This window comes from Dissoconium aciculare, assembly GCF_010015565.1.
Source record: "Dissoconium aciculare CBS 342.82 unplaced genomic scaffold K489scaffold_21, whole genome shotgun sequence".
NCBI classification, from domain to species: domain Eukaryota; kingdom Fungi; phylum Ascomycota; class Dothideomycetes; order Mycosphaerellales; family Dissoconiaceae; genus Dissoconium; species Dissoconium aciculare.
This window is the reverse complement of record NW_022984971.1, coordinates 117,689-142,477: the sequence shown is the minus strand read 5'-3', so window position 1 is coordinate 142,477 and position 24,789 is coordinate 117,689. Positions and strand designations below refer to the sequence as shown.

The 24,789-nt window shown below is 51.6% G+C and overlaps 8 protein-coding genes across 8 annotated transcripts; 3 read left to right on the top strand and 5 right to left on the bottom strand.

Annotated features, from left to right (window-relative positions):
• Positions 1 to 861: 861 nt before the first annotated feature.
• On the bottom strand, positions 862 to 1,756 carry K489DRAFT_130412 (uncharacterized protein). The gene has a single exon (XM_033599039.1). The coding sequence runs from the start codon at positions 1,607 to 1,609 to the stop codon at positions 977 to 979; it is 633 nt and encodes a 210-aa protein (XP_033455230.1). The 5' UTR covers positions 1,610 to 1,756; the 3' UTR covers positions 862 to 976.
• A 1,503-nt stretch (positions 1,757 to 3,259) lies between these two features.
• Positions 3,260 to 4,686, bottom strand: K489DRAFT_413975 (uncharacterized protein; the record flags this gene model as incomplete). Its single annotated transcript, XM_033608109.1, has 4 exons — positions 3,260 to 3,277; positions 3,332 to 3,364; positions 3,432 to 4,292; positions 4,345 to 4,686. 4 exons carry the CDS (start codon positions 4,684 to 4,686, stop codon positions 3,260 to 3,262), a joined length of 1,254 nt encoding a protein of 417 aa, XP_033455229.1.
• A 264-nt stretch (positions 4,687 to 4,950) lies between these two features.
• Positions 4,951 to 6,902, bottom strand: K489DRAFT_130349 (ankyrin). The gene is made up of 2 exons (XM_033599038.1): positions 5,177 to 6,902; positions 4,951 to 5,107 (listed from the first exon to the last, which is right to left on the bottom strand). Exons 1-2 carry the CDS (start codon positions 6,820 to 6,822, stop codon positions 5,077 to 5,079), a joined length of 1,677 nt encoding a protein of 558 aa, XP_033455228.1. The 5' UTR covers positions 6,823 to 6,902; the 3' UTR covers positions 4,951 to 5,076.
• A 1,883-nt stretch (positions 6,903 to 8,785) lies between these two features.
• K489DRAFT_413973 (uncharacterized protein) lies at positions 8,786 to 10,789 on the top strand (the record flags this gene model as incomplete). The annotated part of the gene is made up of 1 exon (XM_033608108.1): positions 8,786 to 10,789. The coding sequence occupies one exon, from the start codon at positions 8,786 to 8,788 to the stop codon at positions 10,787 to 10,789; it is 2,004 nt and encodes a 667-aa protein (XP_033455227.1).
• An 852-nt stretch (positions 10,790 to 11,641) lies between these two features.
• K489DRAFT_130304 (uncharacterized protein) lies at positions 11,642 to 13,059 on the top strand. The gene has a single exon (XM_033599037.1). The coding sequence runs from the start codon at positions 11,795 to 11,797 to the stop codon at positions 12,869 to 12,871; it is 1,077 nt and encodes a 358-aa protein (XP_033455226.1). The 5' UTR covers positions 11,642 to 11,794; the 3' UTR covers positions 12,872 to 13,059.
• A 4,108-nt stretch (positions 13,060 to 17,167) lies between these two features.
• On the bottom strand, positions 17,168 to 19,090 carry K489DRAFT_385149 (XLF-domain-containing protein). The gene has a single exon (XM_033606025.1). It carries the CDS (start codon positions 18,820 to 18,822, stop codon positions 17,215 to 17,217), a length of 1,608 nt encoding a protein of 535 aa, XP_033455225.1. The 5' UTR covers positions 18,823 to 19,090; the 3' UTR covers positions 17,168 to 17,214.
• A 266-nt stretch (positions 19,091 to 19,356) lies between these two features.
• K489DRAFT_374524 (uncharacterized protein) lies at positions 19,357 to 20,244 on the top strand (the record flags this gene model as incomplete). The annotated part of the gene is made up of 3 exons (XM_033603536.1): positions 19,357 to 19,383; positions 19,456 to 19,896; positions 20,053 to 20,244. The coding sequence occupies 3 exons, from the start codon at positions 19,357 to 19,359 to the stop codon at positions 20,242 to 20,244; spliced, it is 660 nt and encodes a 219-aa protein (XP_033455224.1).
• Positions 20,245 to 23,055: 2,811 nt separating this feature from the next.
• Positions 23,056 to 24,696, bottom strand: K489DRAFT_374522 (cytochrome P450 CYP56C1; the record flags this gene model as incomplete). The annotated part of the gene is made up of 3 exons (XM_033603535.1): positions 23,056 to 23,598; positions 23,654 to 24,052; positions 24,121 to 24,696. 3 exons carry the CDS (start codon positions 24,694 to 24,696, stop codon positions 23,056 to 23,058), a joined length of 1,518 nt encoding a protein of 505 aa, XP_033455223.1.
• Positions 24,697 to 24,789: the final 93 nt, after the last annotated feature.

The window sequence follows — 24,789 nt, the reverse complement described above, 5'->3', positions numbered from 1 at the left end:
CAATTCCCCATCAATGCACAAAATACACCATCCCTTCACACCGTGAACAGCTTGCAATTCCCTTTTCCCTGGTATCCTGGAGCTTGGGTGGACCACGGATCAGTGGCATTCCACGAGGCGAAACCTTGGTGGATCGCTCCGCCCTGTGGGTCCGACTTGTCAGGAGAGAAATCTCCGAGAGATGGATCGATGGCCGAGGTCTGTTGGGAGTACTGCTGTTGTTGGGGAGCGTTGAGGGAGAGAGGAGATAACGGAGAAGGGAAGTTATGGTATTGCGGTTGCTGGTATTGCTGCATTTCTGGCTGATGGGCAGGGTGAGTTGTCGATGGAGAAGCCATCTGTTGCATGGGGGAGTAAGAGAACTGTTGCTGAGACGAGGGATTGTAGCCGCCAGGCGCTGGGACCTGATTGTTCGCCGGAAGTGATCCGGGATAGAAGGATTGGGTTGTGGTCGGCCAGGCTGCTGGAGCTTGATGGAGGGACGATGCGGGATAGTAGTTGATATTCTGCTCGGAGTAGGTCGGGTTGGGCCATTGACCTTGGGATTGCATCGCGGTGGCAATGGAGATATCGGAAATTTGTGCGATGGTGGTCGGCATGCCAAGCGGTGATGGACCTGAGGTCATTGTCAAGTGTGAGAAAGTCTGATTTGGCTGGCATGACGGAGGTTGCCAGTTGTTCCAAGGCAGAGTTACTTCTTGTGTTGTCTCCCCGGACGTCTGTGGGACTTCCGGGATCTCCGGCATCTTCTTAGTAGCTGCGCTCCGACCTCGTCGACCACCAGTCGATGATTTAGTCCCTTGATTCGACGAAGATCGCGACTCCCGCCTTTCCGCATTCTTTTTCTTTCGCCACCAAGTGGTCGACCTGCTTCCGTGAACAAGAGCCTCGTCTGTAAGAGCCCAGCCGGCCTTCTTGCCAGATTCCTTTCCGACACTTAAGAAATCCTACAAATCATTCTGGTCAATACAGAGATCTACCAAAAGGGGTTTATACATCTTACTCCATTGATCGAGAGATTGTGGCGGATGGTGTTGGTCCGGCTATCGTGCGAAATTTTGTCGCTGTGCCCATTTTCAATGAACCAGTCGTAGATTTCGCCGAGCAGGCGTGTGTGGCGGGGTGCTTCAAGCAGGCAACAATACAATAGCTTAGCAACGCTCTCCTCTTTACCTTCTCGCGTACCATTTTCAGAGTTGAATGATGCTTCTGTAAATGCTGGCGTTCCAGTCGACACGGACGGCGGTCCTTCGGAAATTTTAGCCTGGACACTGTTCGTGAGTGCGTAAGATTGAGACGTTTGTGAGTAGAGCGCGCTGTCTGAATAAGCTGTTGGCGTGGCCAGTGACGAAAAATATTGCACGTTGTTCTGGCTGGTGGGTTCTGGATACATCTGCGAGACTTGACTACTTTCTGCATAGTAAGGGCCAAGGCCATGGTCTTGGTCTACGACAGAATGGTACGGCGTAGTTTGGTTGTGCGGGTTGCTCGGATCGTATAGTGAACGAGACGAGAGCGTTGCGAGATCGGTGTTCATCTGATATTCGACAGCGGAGATTAGGTATGGTTCATCCGCGTAGTTTTGCGGCCAGGAAGATTCGTCGTTCATTGCAACAGCGGACTGTGGTCTACACTCCGTGACTTTTGCGAGATCGATCCACGAAAGAGTTTGTGAGAAGGTGTAGTGTGTTCTTTGTAGATACGAAGGGAGAATTATGGAGTGTCTTGCAATGAGGCTGATGGGGATGCTGTTTGTAAGCCATTTTGGTCGACAGCATGCTTGATATATAGTCGATCATCTCGTGGATTGCCATTTCTCATTGCAAGGTCACAATTGCTATTTGACGAGCCATCACAATGTCATGATTGCTATTTGGAAAGCCATTGCAAATGTCATGTCATAATGGCTTGCAGTCGGAATCATGCCCGGCGGCTAACTGTTCTGATGCCGGGCACCCCTGAATCTGCTGGTCGGCCACGCACAGCCGCTCAATTCGTCATGCCAAATTGCTTTGAACATTTGATATCGAACTTGCTTGCTAGAATTCTGTACAGATCTGTCAGCTTTAGCAAATCTTTCATTGTCGGAAAACGTGGTGAAGCAAAGGACAGAACAATGTGTTGTCTGTCAATGATTGCCGGAGCTCAATATAACGAGGTCAGCAAACCATCCAGCAATGAGCGTGGCACGATGTAAAGAGCACGATTATGTTTTATCATTGCTCAGCTACGAGCATACCGACAACATTGAGATCAGAAGTTGCCTGTATGTTCTTTGACAAACGTCGACGGATTCGTCTACATCAGGCTCTGCAATACTACGAGAGCGCGGCGACGGTCACCGGGGTAGCCAAGTGCAAGACGTCTTTTTCCATAAGTCACGCCAATCAAAATTCATGGGCGCAAGCGACATGATGCCGGGACCTGTACAGCAGTAAGCTAATCCGGGCTACATTCGGTACATGGTCTCCGTCCGAGCTCTACTTGCAAGCTCTGTCTGCTTGTGCAATGGAAGCTTTGAGCAAAAGCACTATTAGTGAGCAGGTTCTGCAGACATCCTGACCAGGGCCGACCTCATCAAATACCAAAGTGGTACAAATTCGCATTGGAAATAATCCATTGAGCGAATCCCTTGCTTCTGCTCCCGAAATTCACGGAGCATGCTCCGGAACATTGGTCCGAAAGATCTTGCGGGGGTAAATTTCGCTTCTTTGCAGCGGATGCGGATAACGCAGTCTGGCAGGATCAAAAATATGCTGAGATGAAGAGGTCATTCGCGAGTAAAATCTGCATGCTTGCATATTTGAGTGCTGACAGACTACCTGATCCCGCAAAACAAGAGCCTCAATCGGCGATGAAGATGTGAGCACCCTTCGTCTGGCAAAGCTACACAACTCTAAGTCCTGGTAGTTAACATTTTCAGTGCTGCGTTCTGGCTCAGATATCATCCACTGAGCGTCGGTCCAGGATTTCGAAAACAACACGACTACCCCGTCTACGAAAGACCTGTTCAGGCAGCTCGGGTCGATGGTCAGGAGATTGCTTAGTCATCGGAACTTCCAGACATACTCCAGAGCCTGCGCCAACGGCATCTTGCATGCATCTTGCATGACCACATTCCGAGCAGGTTTCGGATATGTTACAATAGCCATATGGCACCTGAAGTCAACCAAAAGCTTCGTATGAAACTTCTTATCCGTAGCAGCTGCATGAGTCGGAGATAACGCGATTGATGCATAATCCCTATTGCTGGACTTGTTCACTTCCGATAAAAGATCTGCATTCATCATCAGCGATCAGTTCTCCACGCAGAATTGAGTCTAGCGCTAACCTTCTTGAATTGGAAATGGAGTTGGAGAATACCCTATTTGCTGCGTTAGTCTTGCTTGCGGACGCCGAGACCACCACGCCAATGGAAGCTTGTCACATACCCTGTCAAACGTGCTTCTGAAACCACGTTCACGTTTTGCACTGTGGTCCCAGTCCTTATCGACAATCCGAAATGCGATGTCTTCATATGGCGGACCGGCGACAAATCGAATTAAGCAAGTATCATTTTCGCCTGCAGGTGTCGTCGTTTCGCCTCGTCTCCTCCCATCACTGCGCTCAAGACGATATGTTGGTGTTGCGGTCGGGTTCAATAGCTCCGGGTAGAAGATGTTGAATTTATATCCCTGCACAACTTTGGGTGGCGGATTGTCATGGTCGTAATGTGTCTGATTGTACTTGTTCCATTCATACCCAAGCTGCACGCGATTGAAATACTTCGGTTTGCGTGGTCGATGCTGGCCAGACCATTTTGCGAGGTTCTTGGTCGTGACTTCTTCCTCTTGCATAAACAATTCTTCGTTCTCTCCCAATCCGCGCGCGACTTCTCGGTCATATTGACTCATCACAGGCTGAAAGGTCTCGCCTAAATCAGTGCGTGCGCGCTTGGCGGGTGGTTCCGATCGCGTTTCGTTCTCTATGGAGCTGGCACCAATCTTTGCTTCGGCTTTCTCGGACCTTTTCGGCTGCGTTCGGGACTCAGCGACTGCCTGAGAGACTTTCCGCAGGCGTGCTCGTGCTTTGTATGTGAGCAAGGTGCTCAGAGTGTGCTCCCAGTAGTCCGTATCAATAGCCTCGTTGGATGATAGTTTCGTGTTAATCTGCTTCTCTAGCTTCTCAAGCTCGTCGAGAGTCTTGGACTCCATGACTTTATGTACACCAGCAGCAACCGGCTTGAAGGATTTGTCTGATGCTGTCGGATTTGACGTCTGTGATTGATGATCTTCGCAGATAGTTTTCATCAACTGTGAAAAATCAGCATGAATTGAAGTATGAATAATGCTTTAACCAACGCACAGTCCAATAGTCACGGTTACTTCGGCTCTTCTCCAATGTAATGAAGTTTTCAATTCCGGTGGCAAGCTCTGCTAGCTGATCGGCATCCATTCCTTTGAACAAGGCTTCTGGGTCGCGGATCTCCGCATCCTCAATCTCAACTTCATCATCGAGCTCATTGTGGGCAGGATCGATGACAACGAGGATCGCTGTCAACCAGTCTACGGGCTGTGCTCTGCCACCCTTGATCCGTATGAGGGATTTCTTCTTAGCTTGTTGGAGCACAAAGCGGTCCTCGTCTGCGACCCAGGCTTTTTCTTGAGCATCGGCGGAGCGCTTGTTGGGATTCGCCGAAGATGACATTTCTTCCGAAGATCGCGCTAGTGTTTTACTGGAACTTACTATCTCGTACTGGACACGTGAAATGATACATGGATCGCAAGGACAGGATAATCTAAGAATAACCTTTTGGTTGGACGAGCGAAAGCAGGACTGAGCCATTCGCGCTGCGCCGGGCGCGCTTGTGATTTTTCGCTTAGTCACCCCCGACTGTGCTGACACCGTTCGACCATGAAATCGTCCAACATACCATCACCACACTCGTCCATCTGCCCAGTGGGTATACAATTTTTATTGATTCTCATATCGCGGCTTCGCCATCTCGATTGATCTGGTTTCTCAATGACATTTCGCGGAATGTCGCCCATAAACCGGAGCTTGATCATGCTTAGATGAAGATGCATCTCCGACACTTTAGCTGTTCACAAGGCGAAAAATATCCCTGCTTCAAAGAGCGATCATTTCTCAACACAGGCTGACCCACTGCCACGTCCCTTTTGAAGGCATAACTGACCTTTTGAAAGTACAGTATTGCTCGTTCCGCTCATCGTGCGGCCGTGACGGCAGTGGCGGGGCATCCGCGTCCGTTGTCCCTAATCTTCTGAGCGAGGCCAAGTGATCAGCAACATAGCCGGGATGCCATCCACATGCTTCTCTCAAGTCATCTGCGGCAACAACAACGTTGAACTCTTCTACCAGCTGCGAAATGACTGCCAAATTGCCGCTTGCTATGGCCATGTCCAATGCACCGCCTGCGCGGCTGCCACGCCATTTCGACGCGGACTTTATGTCAGGGTATCTCATCAGCAGGTGCCTTGTCAGCTTCAATCGTCCATGCCTGGCGGCAGACGCATATGCCGTTCGCACCAACGCATGCTCTGCGCACTCGCTGGCAAAACACTTGACAGTCCTGAAGACATCGAGCATCGTCTGAACAACACCGATATTGCCCTGTCGTGCAGCGGCATCAAGTACAGCATGCGGTCGACCGGGTTCGTCATCTACTGCACCTTTCTCGATCAAGTGCAGCGCCCATGCTACATCGCCTGTATGTGCTGCCATGCCCAGTGCAGAGTTGTCTGGCCGAGGCCCAGAGCTGACAGAGTAGAGAAGATCTACATTCTTGTCAAGCAGCCATTGCAAGAGCCTGGCCTGCCTGTGGTGGATCGCTCGCTGGAGCAGGTTCAAGTCAAGGCCTTTGAACTCCGAGAGCTGCTTTCCTACTGCCTCGAGCAAAGTGGAGATGAATTCGATCCGACCGTGCTTCCCGCATTCGACGATGGCTGCTACATACTCAGCACTTGCAACAGGTAAGCGATATCCTGAGCACATGAGCAAGCTGAAGATCTCGTCGTTGTTTCTGACGATCGCGACGCGGAGTGCGCTTGTATGACCCCGTACAGGCGCGGAGTTGAGTTGCCATGAAACCTGATCAGCGCCATCGAGCATTGCCACATAGTCGCCGAGTTGTTTCGTCGTCAACATGTCGATACTGCCTGGTTGCTGGAACAATCTTCGAAAGTCGGAAATGTGGAACTTCTGGATCGGATCTTCGTGACGAACACCCCAATCAAGAAGTTGTTGGACCATAGCCACGTCGTCGTGCTCCGCTGCGAGAGACAGGGGGTCGTCAAAATAAGGTGTGCGTTCTCTCGCCCTCAAACTAGAATTTAGTGGCCTTCTCCTATCGAGTAATATCTTGAAAAGAGGCAAGTCCTTTGCGATGACAGCTCCGCAGAGCAAATTTTGCGCGTCGATGTCTGGGCCTTCGGGTCCATTGTGCATGAGATACACGGCACTTGCGACAGCTTCGTGTCGTGCGTTTAGTGCATCATGATCCTGTAAAGGACTGACATCGTCCAAACGTGCATTGACTTTGGATACGACTGCAAGGTGCTTCGGTGGTGACATTCCTATCCGGCGCGATTTGTTTGCAATGATCTTGCCTTTTAACATCGGTCCCAGCTGATATCGTAGTACTGGTGTGGACTCGTCCTCGATCTCAACCACTTGACTATTGCAGATTGCGTGGAGTAGAGCTGTATTAAATGCATGGCTGATGGATCGCAGCAATACGGCGTTGTATATTCCGATGGTTTGAACGACCTCCTTGATTATGAGAAGGAAAACCTCAAGTGGCAGATCTTGTAAATCAAGCATTTCAATGGAAGTTCAGAAAACTTCAAGTAAAATACCATTCTGAAGTTTGAGGTTCGCAAGCGTGATGGGACTCGAACAAGATATTTGTATTGAGTTTGGGCATTTGAAGGTTGAGTTCCTCATATCCAGCCAGGCGCGAGCGCTTAGGGAACAGCAAATTCCTACAGACGGAATGCGTCTCGACATTCCACATCATTATCCCTTCGTCTCACAGACTCGGTCAGGTCCTGGAATATCTGTCAGCGAATATTAATGGCGACCTCCGAAGTTGTGATGATATGCTGCACGGGTCCATCGTTGTGACCTCTGGCCACACCTGCTTATATCTTGGCTCTGCTCTGGTTGAGTAGCTTGCCCTGGGCAGACCGTGTATGAGGAATATCGTGATCCCTGTCAAGTACGTAGTGAAAGATGGCAAATATGTCGGATTAGCGACGTAATAATTCCTCACTCTTGCGCACAATGTTCGGGCGTAAGTGGACGTGGCCCGGCGATGTGCAGGATTTGTGAATAGGAGCGCACGTTTCTTGTGATCTACCGCCATTTAAGAATCATGCTGCGTGTCTTACGTTTCGGCTCCTGTTTATCACATGCCACTTCTGACGTGAAACACTACGAAAGAAAAATAGACATTCTAGGCAATTCTTTGCACCGCGTTTGCCGACACCATCTAATGAAACCGGCGATCGTCAAATGCAACGAGTCCCTAGTCGGTAACACTACCAACAACCACGATGATGAAGTGATTCGAGCTTGAGGAGACATGTATTAAGCATGTAACAAGACGATGATGCACGTTTCATAGTATGTATCTTCGAGTGGTTATCCGTCGTACACTGCAGCAAGAGCCCTGGAGCAGGACGAGTTTAGGGTTGCTTTACCCCAACCGCGTTTCGGTTCGGAAGTTGGTCCGCGCCCGCGGGCGGCTGCCGGCACCTAGTCATTCATCACCTGTATGCCGGGCGTTGTCTCTCAGTCTCGCTTGTGCCCAGTCTTACTATTACACGACTGCGCCGACAGCAGATGCACTGCACTGCATCGCACGGATTCAGCAATACAGTGACCCGCTGTTGAGTTGTCAGGGCGGGCGAAAATCTATCACCACAAATTCAGGATGACTTGAGACCAGCGTATGTTGCGACATGAGGATCCGTAGGCGACTCGTAGAGCAAGCCGTAGTCGTCACCTCAAGGCGCTTTTCGAGACCCGGAAGATTAGGCACTCGTCGGTCTGTCCACTCACAACTAGCGACGAGTCTTCAGAGACCTAGTCTTGCCAAGAGAAATCGCGGATGAAAATCATGCAAAGTTGACATTTCGGCATATCATAGTCATTTGTTGCACTAGGTCGAGGTAAGGCCTAGCTAGGTGCGGCGCGGAAGTTGGCTGACGATCCTCAGCGAGCTTGTGGCAGTGTTCGTTCTCCATCACGCATTTTCCACTGTGCGGTCACGAAACTTCGATCCGAAACCGTTTGATCAGGACTATGGGCGAGTATTGTAACAACGCCAAGCCTGAAGTGTGAAGGTGTCTGATGTACCGCCGATCCAACTTATCCTTCATGCCAACATTAACCAGTCTCGTGTTATGGATAGACTGCACACTTGCTGGGCTCAAGGCTGAAAGCACGTGAGATTCGTGCCACTTTCCACTGATACTCTGTTCACTTGCCGCCGAAGGGACCGTCGACACTGACTGCATCACGCACTGTGGCAAAATGGAGACGCAGCACTCATGGCCGGTCATGGCATGTGTCTCAAGCTTCGCATCATGCTAGCGAAGCAAGGTATAAAGATCACGAAGTGTTCGTCATCTCAGAAATTCTTTTCATCATCATCTCACACATTCACTTTCGCGATCAACAGTCATTCATTACCAACACAGTCTTTTCGTTTTGCAAAATCACAAAAACACGTTTAATTTCCCATTCCCACTAATTCCAATCCCAACCACCAAACTTCAAAATGCAGATCATCAACGCCAACAACGCTGTTCTCCTCACTGCCGCTTTGGCATGCATGCCCGCTCTCACCGCTGGAGCTCCGATCACCCAGGATGGTGCATTGGCCGGTGCGAGCGAGACTCTCTTCGACACCTCCGAGCTTGAAGCTCGCGCTGGCTCTCTTGCCGACAATGTCGACTTTGCTGATGAGCCGCTCTTCGAGGCGAGCGAGCTTGAGGCCCGCGGTGTCTCTCTCGAGCAGGACAAGAAAGATGCGAAGGCCTTCATCAAGCTCAATTCTCGTGACATCGGCGATGATGCCAAGGCTGTCATCAATGGTGCTAGCGACCCTGTGAAGAAGTTATTCGCCGCCATTCTCAGGCTCTCTGCAAAAGAGGGGTCGCAGCTTGCTCAGGGACTTGGTGTGCCGATCGCTAGTGCTGCTCTCAACATTGCCGCGAATGCTGGCGCCAACGCTCTCTCGACACGCGAGCCTGAGCCACTGCTGCCCTTCCTCGCCTTGGGAGTTCCCCTTTTCCAAGGCTTGCTTAGATTCGGCCTCAGGACGGGCCTCAATGTAGCCAAGCAGGGCGCGAGAGAAGGCGTCAGCCAAGGCGTGCAGGCTGGCATCAACAAGGTGCAGAACAAGAATACTCGTGCACTCCCCACTGACGATGATTTCTTCGGCGATGAGGAGGAATTGGCCTCGGAGGGTACGCTGATGGAGCGTGGCCTCGACCTCTCGAGCATCACCAAAGGCGCCAGTCCCGCCGTGGTGGCAGTTTTCAAGATGCTTGGTAACCTCACGAAGGCGGAAGCTCAAAGGCTTGCCCAAAAGCTCAACATTCCCGGCCTTTCCGAACTTGTGGGAAAGGTCCCGATTCCCACTCGCGGCCTCGAGGCTCGGGACAACGATGGCGATGACATTGACGTAGACTCCGGGTACTATGCAGACATGCAGGAGCTCGCCGTTCGCGCCCTCGACCCCAAAACCATCCTTGATAATGTCGGCCCAACCGGAACGAAGATCTTCAATAGCTTGACCAACCTCTCCCCCGAAGAATTGGCCAAGCTCGCCAAGAAACTCAATTTGCCCCAGGTCGAGGCGTTGGCCCTAGCTGCAGCAGGCGCTACCGGTAACGCGCTGAGCCAGCGCGACCCGAGATTCGGAGGATTTCTCAGAATTGTTGCCCCGATCTTCAAGAAGCTCCTTAGTAGCGCTATAAGAACTGGCACCGAACAAGCTGTCGGTGCAGCTACACAGCAGCGCGATGTTCCAGTCGACGAGTCTCTCGAATCCGCCGATGAGGTCGAGATGGATGAGCTTTTGACCCGTAGCACCGCTAATCCCTTCGGTCAAATTGCCAAGGGTTCCTCCCAGGCTACTGTGGACGTTCTGAAGCAATTTGCTGAGTACAAGAAGGCAGATGCCCTCGCAGATGCAAAGAAGCTTGGCCTTGCAGCTGTACCGACCTCAAAAGCAACTCGCGATGTCTCTGCTTCTGAAGCTGGTGGCCTCTTCGACGATGAGATGGAAGAGGAAGAGCTGGCGACTCGTGACTTGGAGGCACGCGGGCCAGCTATCAGTGCAGCAATCCAGTCTATCATCGACAAAGCCCCCGCCGCCGTCCGACCAATCCTCAGCGCAGCTGCTAAGCTTCCATTTCCGGAGAAGAAGAAGATCGCGGAGAAGTTCAACCTGCATTTCGCGAACAAGGTCCAAGCTCGTGACCCCAAGTTCAAACTGCGCCTTCCCTCAACGCCTAAGACCAATACTCCCTCCACCAAGCCTGACACCAAGCCTGACACCAAGCCCGACACCAAGCCCGACACCAAGCCCGACACCAAGCCTGACACCAAGCCCGGCGACCGGAACGGCCCCAAAACCAGCTTTGGTGACCGGCTTTTGCATGGTCTGGACACCGGCCTTGCCATCATGGATGTTGTCAGCCAGCTTACCGGCGGGATGAACGGACTCGTCATTACTGCTCTCGGCGACATCTTCGCACAAATGCCCGCCCAGTAATCGACTCTGCCAGTACGCAGATCTCACTTCTTTTCGGCGCTCGACTTGCAGGACAAGGTCTGAGTTTGGTTTACTCTCAACCCCTACTATTATTTCTACACCCCTTGCGATGCCTTCACTGAGCTTTCGCGTCCAGTCTCTACCGCACGTTTATTGCAGACGAAAAACCACAGTCCTTACCGATGCAGAAAAGTGGCTCACAGAGCTACGCTATTACTAGCACTAATTAGACCCCTAAGATAATGATCGAATGACACTCCCCCATTAATCCATCTTTCCAAGAATGTAATGTGTAATTTCCAGGTTGAAGATGATTGCGAGTATGCTCCTGAAGATTCCAATGATGACCTCAGCTCCTGAGCACCATACAGAATGATAAAGGCCTTGCCCTACTGGTGCCCACCAATACACTCGAGTACAAATCGACTGACGTTCATGACCGCTGCCCCGCTCTTTGTGTAACATCATCTTCTACCTGAGGCTCGATCCGAGACAGGAAAATTGTGTCTTCCATCTCATCAAAGTTTCGCCGGTTGGCCTGATCAGATGACAGAGACAGACCTCCGGCTTCCGACATGCTTTCATCAGAGGACCAAACACCAGAAGTTTGGGAACGTTCTTGCTTTGACCCGCCAAACTCATCGCCTAAATTCCTAGCGCCCGAGTTCCACCACATCGCCCTGGCCAAGTACCGCCGCATGAGGATAACGAAATTGTCGTCGTGCGTTGAGATGACGGTAACACGCTGCCGTACGACCGTGGTAGCTTATCCGACGTGATCACGCCCCCCCGTTGCTGCGAGATGAAATTAAGCATCTCCCATCGTCGCGACATGGATTCAACACAACGAGAATTCTACACAACAAGCATTGATCCTAAAATGAGAAGAAGCATGAAATGCGGCAGTCTCTCGATACATGAGCTCACGACATTCGGAATTCCCGCATGCAACACTAATGCCATCGTCAAAATTCATTTAAACCCAGAGAAGCGGTTTCGGTGGACATGACTCCGAACTCCTTCACATTCGCAACCATGCAAAGCTCGATCGATCAACTCGCCCAGCAAGACCATCGTCAACCGGCATTGCATGTGCCTCGCACGTTTAGCAATTTGTCTGCTCCACAAGCCTCGAGTGATGAGGTTCCGCGAACAACATACCACACGCCCTTCGAGTGGAGCCACTTGATTCAAGCCAACGACTCATCGATGAAGATGCACATTCACAACGCATTTCGACCATTTGAGAATCCTCGTGAAGCACCTCCACCACCAATTCCAGAAAAGAACAGATTGAGAAAGCAAGCACGCTTAGATGATTTGCACGGGCAAGAAGGATACGCAAGTCGTAGGAAAAGTTGTTCGGATGCACTCGAGAGATCCTCAGAAGACCCAGCAAACAGTCAACACACGGCGGCTTATACACTTGCGCTGCATGACGCTGCAAAGCAAAATCTCGATCAATTGCGTGCGCGGAGGAATAGGCATACATATCATGATGGATATGACTCAACGCTTGAGCTGCTCCCAGGACTTGCGCAGATCCTAGCAAAGGACAAAATCTACGCCACCAACGAAAGCACAAGTCGATCAGAGCACATGCCAACCACAGCACCACGAGACTCCAGACTCCAAAGAACAAGGCAGAAGTCGTCAAACCGCGACCATATTCCCCATGAACTATTCATCGAAAATCTGGCAATCCAAGACTCCAGCAGCGAAGGATCTCTAACTCCCCGACAAACCCTCCCACTCTTTCCCTCCCCTCCCACAAGCACAAATCCTCATATCCCTCCATTTCCCACCGAATCACATCAATGGCACCCACACTATATCCTCTCTCCCTCTCCCCACCTCAACTCCCACCATCTCTTTGACCTCCCTCCAGATCCCTCCCACCCGAATCCTGCCCTCAAGCTACGCAGAAAGAGTCTTTCCCGCGAACGTGGCCACGCGAATCTCAAAGCTGATGCGGCAGCAGGCAAACCTCGAATTAGAGATATGGCTCCGAGGAGACGAGCGAGGACGGTCGATTTGCTGGTGTCGACGGTCCCGGAGAGAGCGGAGCTTGGAGATATGTAGGATAGGCATGAGAGAAGCTTGTCAACTGCGGGAGTGGGGAGTGTTTTTGTGAGTGTGAAAGAGGTGGAGGAGGGCCTGTGAGATGGTCGAAGGGCATTGATGAGGCCTGAAACGAATGGGCGGTGGTAGTTTACATGGAAGCTTGGGCAATCTCACTTGAATCAACAGATTGGTAAAGGTGCGCGCCGGGGTATACGAGTCATCGTCCAGAGGAAGGATAACTGTTGAATTTGTACTCGATGAGAAGAATCATGCATAACGCGCCCTTGCTTTTTACAGAATACCCAATCCAAGAATAATCTACCAACAAAAGCGTAGTGTCGCAGAGACGGGAATTCCAGACCAATGCCTCTGTGTAATTTTCGCCATTTTATAATCACAACACCTCGCCACCGACAGCGCACGATCCGCAAAGTCCAAAGCTCCCATGTTTGCAGCCCTGCGCATCGTTCATGCTTGTCGAGGTCATGAACGGTAAAGTCTCCATCGCCGACATGAATTCCACATTGCCACAGGGCTTCGCACCGCGAGACATGTCCAACCACTGCTGACGCGAGCGAGGCGCCAGAGGAGGGCTGGCGGGAGAGTATACGCTTGTCTCCTGTTCAAAGGAAGCAGGAGGGAAGTCATCATAGCCTGCGCCGACAAGACGTGGTGCAGATGCATCGTGAATACGTGCATGAGGTGAGGTGAACATCTGCCAAGGATTGACAGCAGGACGATAGTTGCCAACATAGTTTTGTTGACGGTGGTAATGATTCGCACGAACAGATTTGTTGAAACGTCTATGACGTTCGGCGCGGGCGCCATCGCCAATGAAAGCAATTTCGTGACCATCACCACCGGCCCAGATTCCCTCAGTGACCCCATTGGTGTTGGGTGATCCAAATGTCCAAGAAGTGCTCGGCGAGCCCATGCTACCGAGAGTCGACGCGGGTGAGACTTCCGCTGAACTGAATGAGTTCGATGGCGATGAGAATGTACCCGGACGAGGGTGTGAGGTGAAAGTATTGCGATGGGAGTTTTGTTCAAGCTGTGGCCAAATCGGTGGTGGCGCGCGTCCAAAAGTCGGCTTGAACTGCTTCTCATCGACTGATTGAGCCATCCAATGGCCGTGTTCGGATCCCGAGCTTGACGGAATGAATGTGAGACCCAAGGATGCTGCTGACATTGTATCCATCCTGTCATTGAGACCCGACTCAGTAGTACCAGACGTGGTAGCATGTCCAGTATCGACCTGAGGCTCACCGGCGACTTGTTTGTGGAAGCGACGAAGCTCAACAATACTCTGACGAATTCTGGTCGACAAAGATGACCACGCATCCTCAGGACGATAGTCCAAAGCGCTATCTTGGACCAGCCGTGCGAGGTCTTGTTGCAATACGTGGTTCGGCATGAACTCCTGAGCCGTTGCACGCAGAGATGGTGTCTGAGGCTTGTCATTTTCGTTACCATTGTCAGAAGGCCTTACCGTGTTCAACGAGCTTGCGGTGACCTGACGAGATCGCACATGAGGTGGAATGACTCTATCAAGACCTGCTGGACTGGGCATCAAACGTATCGTGTTCGCGTTCACTGGCGGTGTCGACGAGGGTTCGACTTGCAGTGATCCAGGACTACTCGAAGCTTCAGTCGTAGTAGTGCCGCACAATGTTGTGCTGCTGGATCTACTGCTGAGTAGCCCGAGATGGTTGAGTTTTGCCTTGATGGGCGCCAAGATGTGACAATGGGACTCTCGACGAATGGTCGTAGTGTTTGCGACACTCGCATAGATGGAGCTTGCACGTGGCTGCATCCGGGTATTTTCAATGTTGTCTGGACTCACGCACGACACTGATGCAGCAGAGCAGTCGTCCTCGTTTCTCGGACAGACTTGGAGAGGTGCATCCAGCTGCATGGCAGGAGGCCCAAGAGGCCCGACCGCATCATTGGTGCCATTTTTGGAGCGAGCAAACCGCTGATGTATATGTGCAAATGTGTCCGGCAAATCTGTGATGATACACGCTGGAGAAGAACAAACCGAGCTCACGATAGTCGCCGCGGTTAAGATTTCAGGAACCACCTTGGCTTCGTCAAATGAGGCTGTATTGAGCTTCGGAAGCGTCTTGTTGGTCGAATTATTCATCTTCTTCTTCGTATTATTGTCTGCCGGGGGCGTGGCAAGGCTCTTACGGATAGTCGCTTTCGTCGGAGACATGTATGAGCTTGGCTTTTTGCGACCGGATGACGAATCCTTGGGCGAAGATGCCCCGAGAGGCACGTCCAACTTGCCAGGACTGCGACTAGGACTTTGGGTCTTGTTTATAGTTGCTGAAGTGGTGGAAGATTTGGGTGACAGCTCCGCCGGTTCTAATGGAAACTCTCCTGGTCCGGCGGTACCCTGCATCCAAGTTGCTGGCAGAGAGGCACGTTTGGCAGGCTGCCGCAACGTGCCTCTGCTGGATTTGGTGGGCGAACCGGTGTCGATAGCACGATGATCGTGGGAGTCGCAGCCCTTGTGTGCTGTACCCATGGCTTTGCGAGCGAATGCTACAGTCGATTGAGCAAAGCGGGGTGACTGACGTGTCGTGGACGTTACTTTACTCTCTACCGATGTTGGTGACGTTCCGTTCAGCTTGAGATCTGATCGAGGTGATTGTGTATGAGAAGTCTCGCTCGTATCAAGGACCGAATCAGTCCTAAAGCTCAGCGGCGAGTTGACCCCAAGCTGTGAGGACGTGGTGAGTGGCATTATGTTTTGGAAGCTGTACGTGCTGGTAGACGACGTACGGTCGGCGGAGCTGTGATTATTTGTCGGCAAACTCCCTGCACGAAAGGCTTGAGAAATGGCATCCATCATACCGGTCGTTGCCATATTTGCATACGAAGGCCTATCGGCATTGGTGGCGCTCTTTAACGCAGGTCGACTCTGAATAGTGGGCGCCAATTGAGGAAAGTCCAGAGGAGTACAGGGCGCGGAAGACGTGTTCTCTGTATCCCGGGCTTGCCGATTTGCTTCTTGTTCTTGCTGCTCATGAGCCTTTAGCAATCGCATAGCTGCCGACTCTGCCTTGTCCGCTCTACCTGTAGAGGTATTCTGGATTTTCATTTCAAATCGTTCTTTGAGACCATGGAATTCAGCCATCATTTCTGTCATCGCTCGTAAAGTCCCATGCCGTGCCATTCTAGCATGGGCAGACAAGTGGTCCACGTCACTCGGGCGCTGACTATGACTTTGTAAGTCCTCCTCTTCTTGATGCATGACCGGAGCCTGATGATTACGAACGAGCTTCGAGGTATGTCAGAACGCTGTCAAGTTGATCAACAAGCCATTGACTTACATCGCCGGCAATATCAAAGATTTGATGATGCTTGGTGCGTGATAAATCCTTGTTACGAGAGACGGTGTTGAAACCCTTGTTATGCCGCGCGCCAATCGAATTGGAGTCGGAGGCAGCTGTCGCCGCCATACTCTGAGCTGTGTTGATTGTCGATGCCGGACAAGATGCGACAGAAGAATATAGAGGGCGGACAGGTCGTTTTGACGATACTGACGATGATGCTGCTGATCTCTGCTGCGAATGTGGTAGTAATGGAGGACATGAAGCTATGTCTGTAAATGCCGTGTCATTGACAGGTGAAGGTCTTGACTTGGTCGAAGGTGTTACCGGAGTAGAACTTAGTAAAGGGTGAGCAGGTTGCGGGTGTTGCGTTGTGGTCGTTGCTGTTCCTGTCTCCACTGTGAGCTTTGGGCGTAAAGGAGGCGTGGCCGACTTGTTCTGAGCGCGCAACTTCTTCTTTGCTCGTTTTGTGGGCATCGAAGGTTTGGCAAGTACGACGGCTTCCTTGCCATGAGCCTCGTCATTTTCTGGAAGTGGCAGCGCACCAGGGCAATAGGCGCAGAGAACAAGCTCGTGGTGTTGACAACCTCCGAAATACGTGTAGTAATATTGGCACATCGTCGCGATCCCATTCATCGACAAGAATGATGAGCTCTCAGCGCATTAGCAGTAGGCGCTGAAGGGATATACAGGGCCGTAAATTGCGGTCTGCATCGTTGAATGGTGACCTGTCTTGTGTTCTATCGTTGTGATGCTGCAGCACGTCGCTCTTGATCTTGCATAACAAATTGAATAAAGCAGTCACGACTTTCGAAGCGGGCACAGTGGAGTAGGCTATGTCGCGAGACGAAGCTGGCGCGCGAGCCGAACTTGGCAGTGTACAATGAATGTGTTGCAGAAGCTGAAACATGCATTGTGAAACGAGCAGTGAGGAACAGCGCGTGAAAGCGCGGCGAGCTACCACCCATTAAAAGGACCACGACGCTTAGCATTCCAATAGCACATTTTACTTCGATGTCTACCTTAAAACTTGCGTATCTTCTTCTTGACAGCACCTGCGGCTTTTTGCCTTGCGCCCTCACCCTCGCCAATTTCTCTTTTCAATTCTTGACGCTTTCGATCCGCACGTTCCCGTGACGTTTCGTCTCTTGCGCGTGAACTTGGAACTTCTGATATTTGCCGACCGCGCATGGTTTCTTCATCATGGTTTTCAAGTTTGACGCTACTTGCCGTTGAAGGCGGCGGATCTACATTATGTGTTGGTTTGGGCGTGCTCTGCTGAACATCTAGCGGGGCAGAATGCTTTGCTCTGCCGCCTATAGTGCCAAGTCTGGCCTTCTTCGGGGGTGGTGACGTTAGCTGTGAAGTAGGCTGTGTCGCAGGTACTTCATTGCTCGGCCCTGGAACTTCCTCGACGGCTTTCTTTCGTCCGCCTATGGCTCCAAGCCGCTTCGGTTTGACGACAGGGTCCGATTCCACGTTTGGTGAGGCGATGTCTGACCTGCCATCAGTCTGATTTGGGACTGTAAGTGCTAAAGTACGTGACCGACCACCAACCGCGCCGAGCTTCTTGACGGGTGGCCGCGAAGATTGCTCACTTGATTCGGGGTTCCGCGAGGGCACTGGATTGTTACGGACGATTCCAGGCAACCCTTCATCATTTGTGCTCTCGTCCAGAGCGTTCGGTTGTTGCAAATTCCCTCGCTGCAAGTGTGGCCTTTCATGCGAAACAGGCGCCGACGACGCGCTGATGCTCTTCACAGTTTGTTCCCTTGTTTGTGAAACAGCAGTGGCCAATCCTTCCTGGCCGAGGTTACTATTCCCAATGTGTTGCCACCATTTGCTCGTATCTTGTGTACTTTGTGATGTATTCATGTCTGGCAAATTTTGCAAAACCTCTGCCTTTCGTGCTGAACTATCAACAGCTGATTCTTGCAACGCTTTCGGCCATCTTTCCGACCATGACGCGATGTCAAATGTTCCGAGACCAGGTACATGCGGACCAAGCTGCAGTCGTTGGCTCTTATTCCTATTCAATCTGAGCCCAGCCTTCGCTGGGAAAACTGCTGTCAAAGAATCCCCCGATGCTTCCAAACGATCGCAGATTCGCTCGAGGACATGATCTTTGGCTGCAAGTTCCGTCATTAGCAGATCGACTTGGGCGCGTACCTCGCTGGCATATAGCAGCAGAGGATCCAACAAATAGGTAGAGATCGCAGAGGGCGGTAATAGCTTTAAGTAAACGACCCATGTAAGATCGGGGAGTGGTGGAACCAGAGGTGCCGACATACGAAGACCAAACTCTTCGCCATCTTCATCAGCAGAAAAGCCCAGCTTGGCATCTTTTTTCTGATCTTGGGAGTCCGACAATGACTTTCTAATCAGATCAAACAAGGCTTCGCGATTCTCTGGGTCGCTTGGTTCGATCGCGCAGCGAATTTCGCGTGCGCGGGATTCGATCTTGTCATTTGAGAGAGCTTCACGCCACACTCGGCAACCATCAGAAAGTAGAATCTCGTAACCATTCTCAAATGTTGTCTTGACGAGGAGACGCGGGAGCTGAGAGGTTGCCTCTTCTCGTGCTTGTTTCAGACTGAAGAAGGACCACTCAGCGCGTCGTGGTGACGACATGATGCCCTTGAGCCGTCCGCCGGCAACAGACTTGAGTGGCTTATGGCAAGAAGACGATCCTGAAAAGCAATCGAGTGTAACCTTGATACTTTTTCAAGGTGATTTCTGTGAATGATTCGGGCTGAAAGAGGAATCGCACACAATATCATCCAGCGTGGGGCGTTCAATGTTCAGGTCATCTTTCCGCAGTTTTAGTCCATCTAACAAGCGCACCGGTCTATTAATCACAGCGAATTCCGTCTCGAACTTGAAGGGAGGAACTTGATGCATGCCCAGGTGCTGTTCGGCGCATGCGGCCTAATTGGGTCAACAAGAAGTCGCGATCGCGTTCGCTGACTCAGCGCCTGCCTGCCGCCCGGACCAAGTGTTGCCTTCAGACTGATCAACTGTTGGTATTCATGTCTTTCGTATTGTTCGAAAATATCCATGGAAGTTGTCAAAACCGGCGACTGATGGCAGAGACAAATGTCCATGACGCAAATCTTCCTCATCGCGTATCATAACAAAATGTGAAGTCTTGCTAATCCCGCCTACATGGAGGCGCCCCAATTTGCGCGAATCGTGATCCGTCTCCAAAACACTCGCTGCCACTGAATTCCACGGAATGCTTTCCTATGAGGCCACTCTCGCCAGCACGGGGCAGTTGCCTCGCCAGAACAGCGTGTTCGAACGCTTCGTCTGGCATCTTCATCCATCTACCTCAAGCCCGAACGTGTCAAACCAGATCCCTTGCCAGGCGTCGCATACATACCTCCGGAGGAATACACTTCGGCTTCAACCGACCATCTGGAGCCATACTTTCGGCAGAAGGCCGAAGATCCCGTCTGGCATCCTGTCAACCAAGAATCTGCCACCGAACTACCTGTCTCGTCCATCACGGTCACAGTCGATGACCTTGATATCTGGCTCAGTGAATGGTGCGAAGTGCACGACGAAGACTGCGGCGATCCAGGTCGCATAGTAGAGCCCGTCGACGATGATGACAGTAGCGCAGACGAATGGGAGGATGGGCAGACTTTCAGGGTCTTGCGATGTTGCGGCTTTGATCGGCCGCCTGAGCATGAGCCGCTGGTGGTGCGCGCGGGAGCTTCGCTTTCCTCTAGCAATGGTGCAGTAGGCGCAGCAGGTGATAATCAAGGCAATGAGTCTTATCTTACGGTGCATGACTATGTCTTCGCTGTTTATGAATGGCTCATGAACCATCGGGGCGATGTTCTTCTCGCGAAATAGGTCCGCGGAGTCAAGCCTCTGCCATCGGATACAAGGTTGGTATTAGAGAGTCCATTTGGCACAAGCCTCATGGCGACGGCCTATGCGACGTGGGGCGCGCCGTTGAAGTTGCCAGAGGAGCACCTCAACCACAACGGCATGATGGAACTGAACGGCGCGGTGAACAGTAATGAGCAGATCTTGCAAAGGTAGACAAGCCAGGGTCTTGAAGTTCCCGTTGCGCAGCGTCGCGACAGCATCAACGTTGTGCAGCACTCACGTCGAGTGCCACAGTAAGACGAGAGTCGTTGGCGAGCATCATTGAAAAGCTACATACATTGTTATCGTGACGCTGGCATGAACAGAAAACAGAACATTGTTACACAAACAAAATTTGCATTGCGGATCAACAAGCTGGAAAGCGAGCAGCGTAAATTTGTCAACCCCATCAGAAGTCGTACTCACGCACTCTTTGTCGTCACTGCTATCTGAAAACACCACGTCAAGCTTCGATTTCTTCATATCTCATTCATATCGTGCTCGTGGCCATCGTCGTCCTCTCTATCGTCCCATGCGGATGACTCCCGCAGCGACAAGCTTCTGTACCTTGCCGCGGATGTCTGGGTTCCGCATGTGCTCCTGTAACGCGGCTGGGTCGCCCTTAGCTTGCTGCAAGATGCTTTGCATGACAGGGTCTTGCAGAATCGCCATGATATCTGGGTCGCGTTGAATGCGCTCTTGTGCCTGCTCGTCCGTCTCGCCCTCACGTGCTGAGTACTGCGCCTCGAGCGCTTTTTGGCTCTGTGTCTCAATCTCGCGAGCATTTTTGCCGTCAACATCTTGAGCCGAGGCGGCGGTACAGACGTCGAGACATTTGTTATACTCCTTCATGGCAAACAGAGCTTGCGCTTTGCGCAGGTAGGCACGGATGAACGTGGGGTCTCGCTTGATCGCTTCGTCACAGTCGGTGACGGCGGATGGGAAGGTCAGCAATTTGATCAAACAGGCGGCTCGGTTGCTGTATCCACGAGCGTCGTCAGGCTGACGCTTGATCATCTCGGTGTAAGCCTCAACGGCGCCCGGCCAGTCGCTGTCTTTGAATTTTTGGTTGCCGAGTTCGCGTGCCTCTTCCGCTTTTGCCGGGTCGAGGTAGGCATTGCGCTCTGCAACGATTTTCGCCTTCTCTGCCGCACGAAGCTTGGCGAGAACATTCTTGTCGCGATCCTCGGTCAGACTGCGTTGGTAATAGTCGATCGCGTTGCCCAAATCCCCCTTCTTCTCGTATGAACTTCCGATCCGGCCAAATGCTTTCGCGATGAGTTTGAAGTCGGCTAGGACTTCACGACCGTGATCAACTGCTTTCTGACAAGCCTCAATGGCACTGTCATACTCACCCTTCTCAAAATATGCTGCGCCGAGGTTGGTCAGGTAGGTAATGTCCTTGTGGATCTCCCAAGCCTTGGTGTAATGTTCTATGGCCTGGTCGAACTGCTTCTTCTTGTAGAACTCAGTGCCCTGCACCTTCTCTTTGTCTGCTTCTGTCTTGGCCTTCTTCGCCGCAGCCGCTTCCTCATCCTCTGGTTCTGCTTCGGGCTCAGGCTCAGGCGCCTTCTTCGGCTCCTCGTGCTTGGGCGCGGGTGGCGCTTCGCTCATTTGTACGTCTTCCTCTTGCTCTTCCTGGAACTTCCTGGCTGCTGCGTCCGCGTCATCAGTGGGATTGAATGACATGTCGACTCCCAACAAGACACTCATGACCTGCAGGAAACGTGGGTCCGAGAACATTTCTTGCGTCATGCCGCCACCAGGGTTGTTCTTCATGCTCTGCAGTTTCGCCATGAAAGCTGGGTCGCTTAGGAATTTGCTGGTCTTTGGGTTGTTTGCAATTTTCTGAATGAGTTGAGGGTCGTTGAACATGTTGCCAAGGCCGCCAGTTGCATCAGCGCCGTCTTCTCGAGCTTCCGCCTCAATGGCTCTCTGTACTGAGGCAAGACCGGACTTGGCTTGGGCGTTGTTGCTATCCAGCTTCAAGGCCTCCTCAAATGCATCGACAGCGCCGACCAAGTCGCCAGTGCCGTGCAGAGCGGCGCCTTTGCGGCCCCATCCTTTGGACCAGTCAGGCTTGATCTCGGTCGTTTTTGTGGCATCCTCCAAAGCCTTTTCCCATTGCTTTAGCGAAGCATATGCACCAGAACGATTCGAGTAGAGGACGTGATTTGTGGGGTCTGCTTCAATGGCTTCTCCAAATTTGGTACTGTTATGCCTGATCAGTCACGAGCATTGCGATGACATTGGAAGATGCAAGTCTTGCCACCTACGCTGCACCTTCGAAATCTTTGGCTGCGAACAGCTTATTTCCCTCGGCCTTGAGAGCGTCGGCCATGTTGGTGATTCTTCTCGTGTCAAAGTCAAGGTTCAATTTTGGTTGCGCTGATGCAGAGTTGAAATGCGACGACCAAAATTATAGATTGAGTATCGGTGGGTTATTATGGTAACGAGATTGGCAAACAATTAATTTGTTTCTTTCACAAGTTTGTGTCGGTCGAAGCTCATGGAATCTGCAGAGAAACATCCAAGCTTACCCTTCCGCTACGGTGCGGTGACACGTGCCTGTCCCGCCCAAAAGATGATGTAGCCACCGCCCCGCTCGCGCGCCCTGGTCTGCTCTTCAGGGCCAAAATTCGGGCGATCCATTACCCATCGCACGTGCACGAGCAGCCTGGCAAGATTCATCGTCGTCGCACATCATTGTGTACACTGTACATTGCGAGTCATCCTTCCAGCTTATAATTGTCGGCCAAAATGAGTTCAAGGCGCCTCGTATGAATGTCGTGGCATGTTACATGTGGATCACTCCTCGCGGATACCGACACGCGAAGTTGAATTGCGGCAGATGACTGGATCGTTCGAAGGTCAACACATTCAGATGTTGCAGTTTCCATGACGTCTCATTTAACAGGCTCTCGGGGGCAAATGCCGCGATGACTGAACGTCGCTCGACACCTGCTCGCATCGCTTGCCTTGCATTTAGCCGTCTCGAGGATGAAAAATCAAGCGCAACCCTCGAGGACTCAAAGGGCCGGCGGGCGTCATGCGATCTGGCCATTGCGGATCCAATTGCCATCTAAACTTTCTGATCAATATGAAAAGCGTCACCTTGATCTGTAGTAGAGCGAACTTTTCACCTAGGCAGGCCCTCCTGCCTCCATGAAACGAGATGAACTCTGCTCGAGCTTTGCGGCGTCGATACTCCTTCTGAATAGCTTCCGTTGACATACCCCAGCGCTCCGGTCGGAAGTCATCCGCATCTGATCCCCAAGAGGTGGGATCCCTATTAGTTGCGTAGCAGTTGTAGCCTAGGTAGGTTCCCTCAGGAATAAAGATCTCCTGGTCATCGCCTAAGAAGAGATCCTTCGCAGCACGCCTATTGATCAGCTGGCCGATGGGAGGTAGCAGCCGAAGGCTCTCCAAGACAGTAGCTGAAAGGTGAGGTAGAGATTGCAGGGCATCTGCGCTTGGCGAGAGAGTGTCGACCGCCGCAAATTCTTCTTTCAGAATTTCTTGTTGTTGCTGCGGCATTACTTAGACTTCGTCATGTCATTGGAGTCCTTCGACAAGTACTTACTGGTGATTTGGCAAGAAGATACAATGTAGACACCAACGCCAACTCCGGATTCTCCTGTCCTGCCACGAATGTGATGGTCAAATTGTTTCGAAACTGGAGCTCGCTTATCTTGCCGCTCTCGAATGCATACAGCAGACTTCGGCTCAGGCTACCATTTTCAAGGTTCATGTCGAGTCCTCGACTTGAGTCTTTCGAGGGCATCGAAGGCCGACCGTAACATACTTCCTTCACACTTTTGACGATAAAGTCCGTGAAGGTCTTCGCAGCGCGTCGCGCTTCTTCTCGTTGTGGTATACCCAATGTGTCCAGGAACGGGAAGCTCATAAATATGGGCTTAAATATTTGGCGCTTAATTGAACTTTGGATGTTGCTGATTTCGGTGCTGTCACTGTGCATAGTCTGCAAGGGCAACATGGCTCAGTAGTGCTCAGCTCGCCGTTCAAGAATACGCATGGAGAATTACTTACACCGAAGTCAACCCCTAGTATGATCTCAGAGAGATTGGCGATAGTATAGCGTTGCATGTGTTCCCTGATCGAAACGGATTTCTGTGCTGCTTGCGCGGCCTCGAGATTCCGACCAAGCACATTCGCGTTTACAAACATCGTGTCGATTGTCCAGCGTTCTTGCAGCCCGGGCTGCATGATCACGCGAAATCGCTTCCAGATATTCCCATGACTGGATATGATATTCTCGCCGAGGTAGCTTGCAAGGACGCTTCCTGGGATCTTCTTATGATTTCCGCTTTTCTGGAAATCATCTTCCTCTTTGAATATTTGTGCGACTAGCGCCGGCCGTTGAACCAGCACATTCCATTGTGATGCGAAGAAAATCTTGACTGCGCCGTGTTTCAAAAGAGATTCTCGAATGTGCTGTTTGAAGATTACTTCTTGGTCTACGTCTTTCCACAATGCGAGGAGCGAAATCCAGAAGGGCACTGCAGGGATATTTCTGGGTTCCGCTGGCGGCTGGAGGAACACGACATAACCCAGGACGATTGTACTCAGCAACAGCGCGAACACAACACAAATGAGCTGCAACATCGTAGTGAGCACGAGGAGTGATATGTTTACACGCGATTTCACAATTTGCAAGAGACCAGCAAATGCATCTGGGATATATCTTGGCTTCTTCGC

Excerpts from the sequence above, each read along its gene's own strand:
- K489DRAFT_130412 (XM_033599039.1), bottom strand. The coding sequence starts at position 1,609 with ATGAACGACGAATCTTCCTGGCCGCAAAACTACGCGGATGAACCATAC.
- K489DRAFT_130349 (XM_033599038.1), bottom strand. The coding sequence starts at position 6,822 with ATGCTTGATTTACAAGATCTGCCACTTGAGGTTTTCCTTCTCATAATC. Across the intron at positions 5,108-5,176 it reads CAATACTGTACTTTCAAAAG|CAGGGATATTTTTCGCCTTG; the intron begins GTCAGTTATGCC and ends CGCTCTTTGAAG.
- K489DRAFT_130304 (XM_033599037.1), top strand. The coding sequence starts at position 11,795 with ATGACTCCGAACTCCTTCACATTCGCAACCATGCAAAGCTCGATCGAT.
- K489DRAFT_385149 (XM_033606025.1), bottom strand. The coding sequence starts at position 18,822 with ATGTCGTCACCACGACGCGCTGAGTGGTCCTTCTTCAGTCTGAAACAA.